The sequence below is a fragment of the Pieris napi genome, chromosome 3 (assembly GCF_905475465.1).
Source record: "Pieris napi chromosome 3, ilPieNapi1.2, whole genome shotgun sequence".
Classification (NCBI taxonomy): Eukaryota; Metazoa; Arthropoda; class Insecta; order Lepidoptera; family Pieridae; genus Pieris; species Pieris napi.
The window spans coordinates 8348685-8364374 of record NC_062236.1 but is presented as its reverse complement, the minus strand read 5'-3'; the positions used below and the strand labels follow the sequence as shown (position 1 = coordinate 8364374).

At 32.8% G+C, this 15690-nt stretch overlaps 2 protein-coding genes across 5 annotated transcripts in view; one reads left to right on the top strand and one right to left on the bottom strand.

The window, feature by feature from the left end:
- The first annotated feature begins 1083 nt into the window (after nt 1-1083).
- LOC125048467 (heparanase) lies at nt 1084-7200 on the top strand. Its single transcript, XM_047647120.1, has 7 exons — nt 1084-1263; nt 1672-1802; nt 3165-3356; nt 3672-3867; nt 4534-4762; nt 5631-5875; nt 6044-7200. Exons 1-7 carry the CDS (start codon nt 1100-1102, stop codon nt 7176-7178), a joined length of 2292 nt encoding a protein of 763 aa, XP_047503076.1. The 5' UTR covers nt 1084-1099; the 3' UTR covers nt 7179-7200.
- A 102-nt stretch (nt 7201-7302) lies between these two features.
- LOC125063134 (complexin) overlaps nt 7303-15690 on the bottom strand; it is a 134038-nt gene continuing 125650 nt past the window's right edge. For all 4 annotated transcript variants that reach the window (XM_047669369.1, XM_047669368.1, XM_047669370.1 and 1 more), the window contains 2 exons: nt 11878-12010; nt 7303-11482 (listed from right to left, as the gene is read on the bottom strand). In XM_047669369.1, coding sequence (XP_047525325.1) covers nt 11409-11482; nt 11878-12010 — 207 coding nt within the window. In that variant the 3' untranslated portion in view covers nt 7303-11408. The remainder of the gene's footprint in view (nt 11483-11877; nt 12011-15690) is intronic.

Sequence of the window (15690 nt, the reverse complement as noted above, 5' to 3'; positions counted from 1 at the left end):
CGTCCCATAAATTTGATCGTAAAATAGGTAGTGTCTTCTGTTACAAGACGGTTTAAACGATGACTTAGCAAAAACATACCTGTTGTACGTGTTATATTTGATGTTTATAAGACACGCTCAAGTGAACAGCATTTTTGCAATCAAGCAAATCTATTTTACGGATTCAGCATCTTATGTTACCGTCAGTAACAAAGTTAATTCGTTATTTTATTTGTTAATGCAATGTACACTTATGAACGTCGATAATTAAAAAAATGAAGTGCTTCAATATTTTCATTTACTGTCCATTCTCAAAGGGTGTAGAAAGCACGAGAAGAATTGTCTAAACTCTCCGTTTTTTACAAAGTAATCTAACTTACATTTTAACTTTTAAATATTAAAATATGTACAACCTAGTTTTTGCACATATGGGTAAGTAAATATATAAATACAAGACCTTACAAAGCCTGAAAAGTCTACTGGTAATAATTAAGTCACGATAACCGATAAATCACGTAGGTATAATTAAATATCTTAAGAAAATTTAAAATCAAATGTATTTAAAAATTATTTTTAATTGATCAACGGACACAGAGATCTATATGCCCCATATACCACAGTTAATATACCGATGTGGTTAATCTGTGAAATAAAATTATCAATAATAAAATGGATAAGGTTCATCCAAGGCTTACATTGTTATCGAAATACGAAAGATAAAATTACGTGATAGCACACCTGTGTCTAGTTCTATTTGGAATGAGTCAATTTAGGAGAAAAACTGATATTGATAAGATTTGATAGATATAGAAAATCTATAGTAGAATTTATTAATAATTTGTTAGTTTTGGTATCAAATGTTTTAAAATACCGTTTAAACCCACGTATTAACATGGGTTTATACCTAAAAATAGTGGCTTAAAATTATCAATTAAACACGCAGAAATGTGTTGACTTCATGAGGAATGACCCATTGGAAGTAAATGAGCCTTATAATGATTTTATAAGATTTTTTTTAGTTTTAATAAATATATGTAATAACATTTTCACGCTATCCGTAACATAACTTTTCGCATCGCATATAATGACTTCCGAGTTTTTCTCGGATTTATTTATCAAAATGTTGTACCTTTACTTATTAGTCTTTTGTTTTAGTTTAGTTAATTCGAATATTTATAACGTCAAAATTTTTACTGACAATTATATAAATCTCGTAGACAGGCGCTTCTTGAGTTTAAGTGTTGATCCTAAGGATCTATTTGCATCTCTTGGAAAATATAGCAGGTCAGTGTTTTTTATTTAGTATCATGTTTAATTTTTTAATATATTGTTTTTAAGCAAAGAAAATGTAAATTTACAATCCTTCAGAAATATTTTTGAAGGACTGTTTACGATCATTTAACAATACCTACTTTGTAAAATATAGATAACTTCCATCTCTGAGCTAAATGTATTAAAACAACCAACTAAACCTAGGTACAAATATAAAACTATATCGATGGTAAATGGATAAGTGGCATATATTAATTTTTGATACTTAAACATTGTTCCTAGAAGACAGAATGTAAAACCCTATCTTGGTACGTAATTTGGCCAGGTTTTGGATAATGGCAGGAAGTTTTAGGAAAACTTTGCATTTAACTTCTGCGCTAAGTTATTTGGAAAAACCTAATTATATTCTTAAAACTTTAGCAAAGAATGCAGTTGCATGGCTTCTGCCTTGACGCCGGCGTTTCTGCGTATTGCTGGACCGTCCACAGAGCACCTTACTTTCATAAACAACACGTTCACTATTGATAATCAACCTGGGTGGCAGTCTAAAGGTTAATTCTTTTTTTTTCATTCTAAATCATCAATTTCCTTAGTTACCAGGACGGAGACTGGCGTCTACCGACAAGAACCGGTAGAAAGCTTTGTAGATACTCTTTTAAGAACAAATTGGTATTTCACATCAAATTGAACGAAACAATAAGTAACATGCTCTTCTTAAAAAAAGCTCAACGATTAAAACAATGTTGATAGATCTGTTAGGAAATTTGTAATGTATATCAATGTATATCATTAAAAATGAGTTTACAAGAGCTTTTAATAAAATTTTGTATTAGTTTTGTCTGCGCATTTTAACTATAAATAACTAAACTTTAGTTTTATTTATAAGTAAATTCTTATTATTGCATTTATTCTATTTTGCCTATTAGGAGGTTCTTCGTTCGTAATAGATTAGTTAGTTAGTTAAAAGTGTAATTACGACTCACTGGTAATCCTGATTAATTACAAAATATGTTATTTAGAAGAATATACTGATAGAATGATAAAAAAATTAAACAAAAAAACATCTCTATCAGCAGCGAAATTAGAGCACGCACTTACATTAGGTTATAGTGTTCACAATGACAACCACATAGGTATTCACATAGTGGAATTTTAATAAGCATGTGATATCTAAAATAACAGATTTTGCCGGTGTCTTGTAACTAACGTAAGCAGAAGTACAATAAGGCGTCCGTTCATCGGATTCATTGATCCCTACTATATGATCATACTCTTAAACGAGTACTTTTGGTGACTGGTCGGACTTGAATTTGTGTATATAATTATAAATTTCTGCGTTACCTTGACATTACCTGTTTGCTTATTGTTCCCGCAGTAATAAAAAAAAGGGTGCGTGTACTTATGTACGCGCGTAAGAAGTTATACTTCTTTGGCATTATTAAAAATAGTTTTTGATTGCATGCAAATAATTAATTACAATCAAAGACTGGAAAAGCAGTCATTATAGTCGATAAAGTTCAGTTTACATTTGAAAAATTAAATAAATAAATATTTATTATTATTCTCTTACATTAAGTGCAACATAAATTCTATTGTTATTCGAATGTTGTTTTTAAATTATGTCCAATGCCGTAGCATCTTCCGTGGGCAACTTCATTCTGTTAATTTTGTGTCACGGTGCGCGCGCATCGTAAAATTTCACTCTCATCAATTTTCATAACGCGCCTAAAGAAGTATAACTTCAATAAAAATGGCTATTTTAAACAGTATTAAAGAGTCTATTGCCGCTCTCTCTTCCCTTGATTTGAGAACTGCCAGTAAATGTAGTTTTAGAGGCATTAATTTTTATTCTGACGATCATACGTATTGTTTACTATATGAACAAATGTATAGCAAAATTTACGCATTTTTAGATGACTTTATACCACAAAAACAGTGGGAGAAATTCATTAAATGGTCGAATACTACTGGATTCGACCTGGTGTTTGCCTTAAACAGTGATCAGAAGACTAATGCGGGTATGTGGGACGCAAACACCGCTTTAAATGTCCTAACAGCGGCTGATCGTTTAGATTTGGCTAATGTCTTTTGGCAATTGGGTTACGGTAAGTCTTCAAAAATATTTTTATCAGAATAAAGCATATGGCAATAATACTGTTTTCATCAAAATTTTATCAATATTTAATATTATATTACAACACCCATGATCTTTACATTTTATACATTTAACGAGAAAGAAGACGTGTGACAGTATTTGAAATTGTTTTTTTAAACATAGTTGTTCTTAGTTGGTATGATTTTTGCAGACCATACTGCACATACGATTTGTATTGAGAAAGTCGAGTCATGATTAGACATTAGCGGAGTTATAAAAAGCATAAGATTCTATTATGTAACGTTAATTTAATGTTTATTTTTAGAATGCAAGAACCAGTCTATAGAAGAATACCTTAACGATATGGAAACCCTTAGAGTAATAACAGAGACGTTTTCACGTCCTGGCTGGAAAGTTGTGGGAGGTGACGTCACACCCTGTCTGCAGCAACACTCCAAAAGTGACTTCAGGGATTACGTCACCTTGTCAAATGACGCGATGGACGCTTTATTCTTAAATGGGTATGGGTAACCAACATTATAGAAAACAAGTATTGTAAACCCTAGTCTAATTAGTTTTTGTCTTAGTTTACTAGTATGGAACTAAACTATTGCGTTATAGCCATAAGACGGTAAAAAACATTAATATATTACGTAAAATAAATATAAGTATATACTTGACACAAAATCATAATACGAAATGCGTAATTGTAGTTATTAGAGACAAGGGAAAAAATCAAGATCGAAATGGTTGACTAGTTATATAGATAACAGTTATATTAATTAGACAAAAACCAAGACGTACAATATAATCCTCTACCGCATTTACCATGGAGAGTGCTCAGAGAAGTTGCTCGGACTACTACCTGCAGCTGAGTTTCACTATCGGACGTCAAGGCAGAATACAAAATACACTTTGACGTCCGTCGTTCCACATCTGAGCTTTCCGTTTCTTAAGGCAATTACTGCCGCGCACCACCACTATGGGGAACCAGCTGCCCACTGAAGTATTTCCAAACCAATTCGACTTAGGGTCCTTCAAGAAAAGAGCGTACCAATTCTAAAAAGGCCGACAGCGCGCTTGCGAGCCTTCTGCGAGTGTCCAAGGGCGGCGGTATCACTTAATATCAGATGAGCCTCCTGCCCGTTTGCCTCCTGTAACATAAAAAAAAATGTTCTTAATTACAGCAACTCATCCTCGCAAGAACTTGAAAGAATGTCAGAGAAGGACCGTAGGAAACTACTTAAGGTCTTCGCCAAGAGTCAAGTACCGTTATGGCTGACAGAGCGAACCCATACAAAAACGGAGTTGCACAGGGCAGCCGAATGGCTTGCCAGTCTTGGCTTTGCAGCCCGAAATGGCTTTTCGATACACTACAGGGATTTGCTTGAAGAGGAACTGCATGAACCTACACTGGTAAGGGCTTTCATTTTACCTTTTGTAACTAGATTTTGTGTAGAACAAACGGAGTGATTTTTTTACACGCTTTATATTAGCTTCACCTGTATGTATTTATGTATGTAACCGACTCCTTCGGACTCGATTTTGACCCACTTTTAACGGACAGATTTAATTCAAACTTTGCGCACCTGTCAAAGATCGATGACAATGCAATAATCCGAAAAAAAAATGAAAAAAAATAAAAAAATTTAACTAAAAAATAAATAATAGTATTAGGGGCGCTCTGTGCCATATTTTTCGTCTATCGAGCAACCCACGCTTTTTCACAATAATACCAGTATTTTTTATTCATTACCATTTTCAGCCTAAATTGGGAATTTTTTTTTGACTTTTTAGTTTGATGTGCTTTAAAAGCGTGTTTTTTAGTTTTTTTAAACTATTATTTATTTTTAATTTTTTTAGTAATGTAATTCAATTATATTAGAATATCCCGGATTTAAGAATTTATGTAAAATTATTTTTAATAATATAAAATTAAGTGTTCAACGAGACTGATATTATGTGTGACCTTTGGTCAGAATTAAAGTGTTAATATGAGGTTGGAACAATATAGGAAGCGAATTAATCATTATCATAAAATATATCCTATAACATACATCATCAGGTTACAAAAGTCTTACAGGACTTTTGCATGTTTAGATTTAAGACTAAGACTACTTTTTCTTAAACAATTTTTTAAACATGCCCAAGACACAGCACAGGGCAATAATTTTGTCACTACCATATTTCTTTCATGAGTTTGATTACTATTATTTTTATAGAACATTCAACTTTGTTGCTAGGTTTTTGTCTAATTGTGACTTCGACATTTTAAATCTTGCAGAGTTTCTACATGGCTCTCCTATTCAAAAATCTTGTTGGTGAACGAGTTTTGGACGTCGATATAGATGTAACAAACGCAACTCTCTTCGCACACTGTACTTCCCTCGATCACAAACCGATTCCTGGTGCTTTGACGCTTTATGGTGCTAATATGGACGATGAACCAGCTCGGTTCTCAATCAAATTACCCAAGAAAGAATTAGGGGGTGATATTATGCAGTTCGTACTAAGTCTTGATGAAAATGAGTGAGTATTTATTTGAAGATTTGCAATTGTTAATTATTAACGAATTTTAAAAGCCTTTCATATTATACCTCACGCAAGGGCAAAAATATTTAGCTAATTAACCTTCTCGATGTACACTGAGATACATTTTAAAAGATTTTTTAATTTATGGATTCTTGTTTGTTCTAGAAATATTGTGGTAAATAGCCACGCCATGTATTACGAAGGAGATATTCGGCCCGTAGTTAAACACGTTCGTCCATACAAATCATTACTCATAAGTCTCCCTCCTAAATCATTTGGATTTTGGGTATTAGCAAATACTCAAGTTCAAGCTTGCCGTGAGCTAGCTAAAGAAAAATTTGAAGACAGTTCTGAAGTTGTAGTTTTAAGTGAAGAAGAACCACGTACAAGGAGATTTAAAAGATCGGATAACCGTGAGAATAAATCAAATGATATAGAAATATTAGACCAACTTAAAAGTAGCTTGGCACAAAACAAGGCAGCCTTACGGGATCGGCTGTTTGGGATAAATAAAGACTTGAAGAAAATTCATACCATTTTTCAAGCCAAAATGAACAATAATGCGTTTAATAGACTTAGAAGAGAATCTCAAAATAGCCATGAACATTTTTATAGGAAGCCTAGAAGAAAACTTATAGGAATAAGTAAAAATCTACCTTTTAGTTCTAATTTAATAAGCAGAATTCGTGATGTAACAAGTGACTTTACACGCACCAAAGATTTTTTGAGGAAAAACAATAAAAATAGCGTAATAACGAAAAATAATAAACGCAGAAGAAACTCAGAGCCTAGAGAAATGCGAACAAATGGAAAGGGTATAGATAAAATAGTAAATAAAGAATCTGAAGACTTTAGTAATGGATTGGATATTAAGAATAAGAAATTAAACGAAGACTTGCAATTGCAAAGACTTGACATTGGCGAAGACGCTACAAGAAAACGACGTAGTATTGCCCGGAATAGTTTACCAAAGTATGACGAAGTTGATTCATTAGAAAACGCTATAGACTTGGATAGTAAGGAGAACAGAAAATTTTCTAAAATTTTCAATAAAGTAACGAAATTGGGAAATCTACCAATGGATATTGCTCTCAAAAATGACGATTATGAAAATATAGATGACAATTTAAATGCAATTGTCTTGGAAACAAAGATAGAAGATGATGGTGCAATAATTAAAATCAGCGAAAATCCAAATTCTAAAATAATATCCTCAACACTCGAAGACGTAATATCATTCTTTTCTAATGTCAGCAAGAAATTGAAGAAAGTCTGGGATATGACTACATTTTTAGACTAATTTTTATCTTGGATGAAGATTGTATGATTAAGATGTCCTCATAATAACATTATACATTCAAAGAAATTGTTGTGAATTATTTATTAAATTAGTTAAGATAAGGTGTAATTAAATAAAACACAACTGGTGGTACAATGTAGTTTATTTATTATTTAACAACATGGTAGATACACCACTTTCACACTCACAGTAAGTTAATATGAAAATGGCTACCTCTAAACTTTATACATAACTAATAAGGAGTAAATAAATTTAACAATGCATTGCAACAGTTAAATATAAATCAATAAGTAGCGAAAAAGCCTATTCTAGTACGAAACTACGTAAGTGATAGTAGAGACAGTTTAAACTAATTAGTTGCATGACCACAGAATGGCAGTCTGTCGGCCGAGCTCGGAAAATGAGAACTTATCAGTAACAACAAGGTTTTCACAAAAGCTCAATCCGATTTATTTACCTAAAAACATTTTCAACAATAACCTTTTTCGTTTTCCTCCATTACTCTAAGTTAATTAATCGTGGATAAACTACAAACTTCTCTTTATAATAACAATACAACATGCTTATGAACCAAGTTCATACCTGATTAATGGATTACGATTTATTCAATTACATTTTGTTATACACAACTTTTTAAATATTTAGTTTTAATTTCCGTAAACTTGCAATTTTAACACTAGATGTCACTAATATTAAAAGCTGACGCACTAGGTGATCTTAAATTGGCTAAATAACTATCCTATGTGAACAAGTGAAGCAGGTACCGGGACGAACGAGACCTCAAAGTTGTTTCAATATTTTTCTCAAGGGCAGCAAGGACTAAAGGGCTCGTCGAACCGTACATGCCTTCACGTAAAATGCTATTTAAAATATCATCTATGAAAATTTTACTTAAATAAATACAAACAAAGACTTTTACGGACAATACAGATATTATAATTTTGGGAAAAATATTATTCAAAGCGCAGTTTTTGCAGTCTGTGGCACTTGAACATCAGTTCCTTGTTCTTCAAAATTATTTCTATACTATTCGGAAAAGTCTACAAAATATATAAATATTTATCTAACAATCAATTAATACTGTGTGTTGAAGCTCTTGTGTTAGTGTGGTACGAAGTGTCGTTGTCTCTAAGTTGTCTACTTACTAAGTTTTTGCTTTTTGTTTACTGATTTTTTAATCTTGTATAGTTTTTATTACGCCTTTTAATTCATCGTTTAAATTATTATAAATTGCAATATATGTATGTATATTTGTAAGTTTTTATTTTATACTTAGAAACCCACACACGCATATTGAAATAGAGGGAAATCTCGCAGGTGTTAGTACTAACGGCCATCTAATAGCCGCATACATTAGAAAAGTGCGAGCAGAGTAAAGCAAGATTGTTAAAAAGACGGTAGATATTGGCACCGCAAGGCCAAAAAGTCACACCTTCTAAAGAATGTAAACAGATTTATTATAAAAACAACAATAGTAACATTACCCTGAGTATAAAAGTCATAAGATCAATCACTCAACTGGTTTTGTTTTGGAAAAGTCAGAATTGGTCAAATCACTTTAGGTCTTAAAAATTATGCTACAAATGTAATAAATAAGTCAAATTCTCACGGCATTTATCAAATAATGTATAATTATTTCTATACTACGCATCTACCTTGTATAAACCTCGTTTTATATAAAATGTTTAATCAAATGAAAATTAAGTAAACATCTAACCTTGAAAGATTTTAGGGTGTGAGTGTGTGAAATCCGTTAATTATATACATAGTAGCTTAATACAAGTGAAATCGAATAAAAAAAACATGCGACAACCATTTGATATCACCCAAATTCCTTCGCGTTTCGAAGCAATCATTTACCTTGCCATAATCATTCGTTATACGTTACTATACACCAAACATCTAAAGCTTACATACATACAGTGGCTTTAAAAGCGTCTACTCGTAATCCGTGGATATTTGAAACGTGTAAGAAAGACACATGAGAGAAAACGACACGTCACACTTTCAGAGCTTTAATGTTCATGCAGCCACACGCGACGGTCGAGCTTTTTGAAATTAGTGACAGTTAGCTAATTTATTAATATACATTACATCTAAAACTCGCTACGTATCAAAATAATTCTCTAACCAACTATATCTACGTAGTGAGAGCCAACAACGAAGATTATAGTTCTACAGGCGAAAGGGATAGAGGAAAGAGCAAGAAGGTTAAGACGTGTACAAATTTCGTAGGCTGAGCTATTAAGATCTGAAAACATTAGTAGTCATGATTGGTAACATGAAATAAATCCTCAAAGTTATACGGTCGATCAACAGTTAGAATTTTACATTCATAATAAAACATTGGCAGCTGAAGCCAAAGTTCAAGCGAGTCAATTTAAGAAATTAAAATTCATGCCACCATTTCAATAACTTCTATTTTTTGGCAAAGTTAGTGAAAGATGGATTCGTTTTCAGATATTTAGTACTCGAGCTCTGTATCCAAAAGTTAATTTCAAAATTGGTCATGCCAAAATCATTTAAAACATTCAACAGACAAGGTGGAATCTTACGCCTATAATTGTATATCCCAAATATCTACGAACAACCGTTTAGCTAATCTGTCATGCGCACATAGAACTATTACAATATATGATTAACCCTAGCCTAACACACGTACACTGTGAAGATTTAACTTTTATCTTAATTATTAGAGATTGTGAAGTTTTAAATAGCTTATAGAGACCGGTCGCTTGACCTGATCGGATGATTGTGAGTTTAATGAGTGGCTAGAAGTGTTAGCGAGACCTATTGAAGTAAGCTAAGAAAATATATTGCGAGAAATAGGTATCATATCTGAAAATATAACTTTATACAGAATCAGAAATTATTGATTCATATTTACATTTGGGGTGTATATGGAATAGAGTTTTGCAAAGGTAGTTTTAATTGACCTAAAAGTATAAATGATGAAGGTGGCAATAATTGTCCAAGCTTTGCTATGAAAGCGTAACTATGTTGAAGTGTGCTTTTCGAAGATGATAATAGTATTATAGTGAAAGATCAAAAAGGGAAATACGTAAGAGCTAATGTAAGAGAATGAAAGGGCGCGAGCGGTCGGGCCGCGTCGGGCGCACAGCGTTAGTTTATTTTATTCTTATATCACAGCTTTTGACGATAACAAATCTTTTGCATTTGCAGCTTAAGTGGAGTCTAATATTCGAACAATTATCCATTCTACAATTCATTAACCTGCATTCCCATCCGCAATACAACTCATAGATTAATTTTCCGTATACAGTTGTTTCAAAACGGACAATCATAGGCTGGCGGATCTTCATAAACGTACGACACCAATCGCTCGAAAAATTTACTCGCACAACATTAACTTTACTCTAAGCATAAAACATCGATAAACATTAGATTCGCGTCAACTACTCTAACTGACAAACGGAACAACAAGGTGTCGTATCTACAATATTATATACTAAACGAACATTGATCTTATATTAGACATGCAAGAACAAAATGACAACGAACATGAGCGAGTCACGCTCGATAACAACAATATTGTTAACTATGAATTACAATTTCGATGTGGACTTTAAGGCTAGGTCGATAAGGTATACTATCCTAACGGAATACTTGACACGATCCGTACACATTGAATAAGCGAACATGCAAAAGATTTAGAGGCAAAGTCGAAGAGCTGAGAGAGAAGATCGAAGAGCGCAAGCCACACCCAGTGCCAACTGCCAACTGCCGGCTGCCAAGTGCCAACCGAGCCGAGGGGAATTTGGATGAAACAAATATTACAATCGAATACATTGTTATTTTAATGTAAGTCGGAGTCCAAGGGGAAGAGAGAGCAGAATTAGACGCGTGCAAGACTTCTTAAATTATTCGCGCTATTTATACCGTAAGTTGTATTAAAATTTTCATCTTTACACTTAAATAACAATATATCACAAGCGTTAACATATAAAACAGGTTATCCTAATGTCTGATCGCAGCAGCGATGACTTTTTGACCTAACGCATCAACGTGGGTCGGTTGTGTCGAGGCTCTTTATTATGAATGTATAAAAATATTATTGCTTATTATCAAGCACCAACGCGCCACTAGCCAACTACGTCCGAAATAATTTAGAATTCAAATCTCTCCTACGAAATGTTTGAGCGAAATGGTTCTGAGGGTTAGTACTGTGTGTGTGTGATGTGACGGAATGATCAGCCTCGGCCGCGATGCTCACTGCATCACGCATTTGCTCTCAATCTGCGACTTCAGCTCGTTCACCTGGGTCTCGATGGTGTTCTTCAATTCTGTAACATTACGATGACATTTTACGCCATTTTACGAATTTAAAGTGGGCTGTTTTTAAAGGCCTATTACTTAAATGTATGTTTAACGAATACATGAGTCGTTTATTTTTTCTACCTGTGTAATATAACAATTATTAACAATTATTTTGTTTTAATTATTAACAATATTAATAATTATTAACAATTATTCCAATAGTAATTTAAATAATTAATAGCGAATGTTACGCATATGAACATGTGCATGAATAATCTTACACGTGAACTCGTCCTGATATATCTATCTATCTATCTATACCTATATATGAACATGTGCATAAATAATCTTACTCGTGAACTCGTCCTGATATATCTATCTATCTATCTATATATATGAACATGTGCATGAATAATCTTACTCGTGAACTCGTCCTGATCTTCGAGTTCCGCTTCAGCAGCCAACTCCTCGGGAGTTTTTTTCTTCCTCATGAGAGGGTTATCTGGCTCCTGTTGCTGTTGCTCAACCATTTCCTCTTTCTTTGGGATTTTATACTGAAATGGTAAATTTTCATAATATAAGTCAATAATATTGTCACAACGAGTATTGAAGAAAATTTCACAAACTTACGAAATATACCGAATAATAATAAATATATGTATATTTCTTTAATATTTAACACTGCTATTAATTGTCCTGCTTACTGCAATTTTGTCAATATAAAAACGGAAAATAGAGTAAGCATTCATACAAATAATTTACTCATAGCAAATAATACCGCATATATGTTAATACTACTATTACATATTATTGAATTTAAAGGATTTTTTGCATAGTTCTACAGTACACATATATTATTTTAAAATTAAGGCGGATTTATATGACATTTTATATTAATAACACACAAATATAAAGTATTTACAAAATAATTTAGATACAGTGTTATAATAACTAATACAATGGCAGGTCAAATATTTCTATAAATTATATTTCAAACTGGTCAACGCTCTCGCAAAGTACATGAATACAGCAAAATACTTTGTGCCAATACTTTTCATAGCAATATCGGTTACGCTCAAATTCCACTAATTTCCCAAAGGGTTAAAGTTACCATACTCAAATATATTTTAATCTCAGCTTCGTTACGATTTAAAAAGTTTCTAGAAAATTATTCGGAGCGTTTTTAGGTAAGCTAGAATTTCAAAATAATTTATTGGTATTTTTATTTAACTATGACTAGTTACTGTCTCGTAAAACAATCACGAGATAAATGCGGACGGCATAATGTAGTAACTACAACGTATCGCAAATATAGAGCGTGCTACGTGAAAAAGTTTTAATCGTTTTTCCATATACGAGTATACTAGAAATGAAGGTGAGAATTCGAACGAAATAACAAGGAGCATTTTAATTAAAATAAAAAAATATATAACTAATATTTTAGTTTACATAAAACGAGTATGCTATAGATTTATGGGCGTTGACCTCAGATTGCTGTTTTTAGTTTTATGATAATTTTTATTGGCTGTGATCTTGCTGTCAATTATTGGTATAAGTGATGTTTTCTTCACAATGTCTTCCCACACCATAGGGAGCGTTCAAGTACGTAACGCAATTTTTGGAGATTATTGACCCCCCCCCCCCCCCATGTAACCGTCGTAACGTTTTTCAGTACCCAAGTACAGTAGGTACTGTACCTAAGTACAGTAAAACGTTTCGTGACCACCTAGTGACTCTTTAGTTACTATTATGTGGTGTTTGTTAGTCGAAAAAATTATAAACAATAACGCGTAATTTAATCCCCGCCCCGCATCGTAACGTTTTACAAAAGGATCCCCCCCTCCCAAAATACGTTACGTAATACTTGAATGCTCCCATACCCGCTATTAGCCCGCTATTTTACCCGCAAATTGAGCTCATAAACTAAAATTTATTGTTGCAGAGAGAATTTATACGTTCCACCTATCACTCTATAGCCACTAGCTGAAGCCTGTAATTACTTATAGATACGATGAAAAATACTTAGGGGTAAAAATGTGAAGGGGCAAAATCAGCATTATTATCAACTTTTATAATCCTCTTGGTTTAAATCTCCAATTTGCATGATACTTTAATTTATTATTTTTCCCTATCATTTCCCCCGGGATCTCATTAGAGGTATTGGGAGTCACGTCTTGTCAACACGCCGCGATCTGGTATTAGTTTCATTAAATTTGAAAAAAGTTTGCCTTCAATTATTTTTCAGCGATGTTCAAGTTACGAAGCTATAATATATAATATAATACTCTTTTACATATTACACTAGAAGGGAAGCCATCAAATGTTCTTCGCTAGGAGCTTACTTATACCTACATATCTAATGCGACGGGTTGGTTAAGTAGTTGTCATGTGAAAACCAAACATCAATCATCTACTAACATAAATAGAATTTGTATTTGCTTTAACATTTGTAATATTATTTCAAATTAAGCGTACTAAACATTGGCCAATAATTACAGTATATTAAACATTTTGATGGACGCAAAACTGATATTAAATTTTATATACACATGTAAACTATAAGTACAGCAAAATATAAATCATTAATATATTTTTCTTTCTTCATGACGACTATGCCGCAAAGAAGTCAACCTGACTCGATTAGGGAGTCGCACAGAGACGGACTCCCTACTAGAGTCAATTTAACATCCAAGGGCTCTGCTTCTGTCTTCTTCATTCTTCTTTTTCTACAAGAGAGTTTAAAAACTAGAAGAAATGTGCACTGACATTGTTTCAGCATAACTGATAACACTGTTGCAACCTTTTAGAAATTAAAACTTAATTTAATTAATTTCTACAAATAAATTATACAATTTTATTTCTATAATCTTAATATATATAAATAACGTGTCACGTTGTTTGTCCGCTATGGACTCCTAAGCTACCGAACCGATATCAATCAAATTTGCACACCGTGTGCAGTTTGATCTAACTTAAAAGATAGGATAGCTTACATCTGAATTTATACCCGCAATATTATTTTATTGCAAATATTTGTTTATTATATGATACAATTCTAACAGATGGCGCTGTGTTAAAAGTGCCAACGTTTCACATAAGCTATCTACCTTTCACATAAGTTCTCCTACCGTTTCCCTTGAATAGTTTACTACTATGTAATATAACAAAAACCTTAGCCACAGCAACGCTTGGCAGGGCCGGTAGTCAAATATAAAAATCTATTTCTTATGATATATAAATAAAACGTACAAGTTACGAACATACATTAAAAGTAACATCCAATGTCTAAAATAACACAAGCGCTGAATTATACTGAAAAAATGTATATTGAAAACAATTAAGCGGTCACACGTTCTTGGATTATTAGTTTCAAAAGTATCCGTCAAGTAGAGTGCTGCCGACAATTTATCCGGAATGAGATCGTAACGTGGTTAGTTCGCAATCTGGTGGAGATTGCACCCTAATACTTGTTAATAGACTATCGATGGACAACGGCATAGACAAAAATTGCTTTAAGCTCTTGCTAATACTTGTGCAAATCAGAACGTATAAATTCGTTTGGTTTATATAAAGCATAACACTTTTATGCTTTATATAGGTTAAATATAGTACAGCGTAGAGAAACGCTATCGTATGTATTATTAAAATCAAGACGGAGATATAATAGTTTAGATATAAAAAATTAAAACGAAAATATTGTATATCAAGAATAATGTATGTACATATAAATAGCAGACAGGTTATACTAAGGGAGGCCATAATGTTGGACACGCGCTTGGCTTGTGCCGGAAAATTGTTTGGCGCGGGGAAAATTACGTGAGAACGTTAAGCGTCAGCAAAAAGCGTAATCTTTTTTAAACATCATCGAGTTTTAAGCTTATTTTACATTTAGGTAGAATGCGATGATAGGTGTTAATCGCTGTGGTAATATTCCGATTATTTTCTGTTAAATAATGATGGAAAGGTTATTTACTATCATTATATTTGTTTAGTTATTGTATTTCTTAAGCTAAAAATTATTAAAATATAAGAATAAATATGCAATGAAAATTTATTGGCTTTAAGTGTTCAACTTTTACTGATTTATCTGTTAACCGTACCCTGCGTAACGTTATGGAAACATTCCAACACGGGGTGATTTTTCTGCGATCCGTACAAGCGTGGAATAGGTTTATTGATTTTCACTTTATTTGCGCACGTAAAGTGTATCGATACGTTTAATGCAACCTTAACG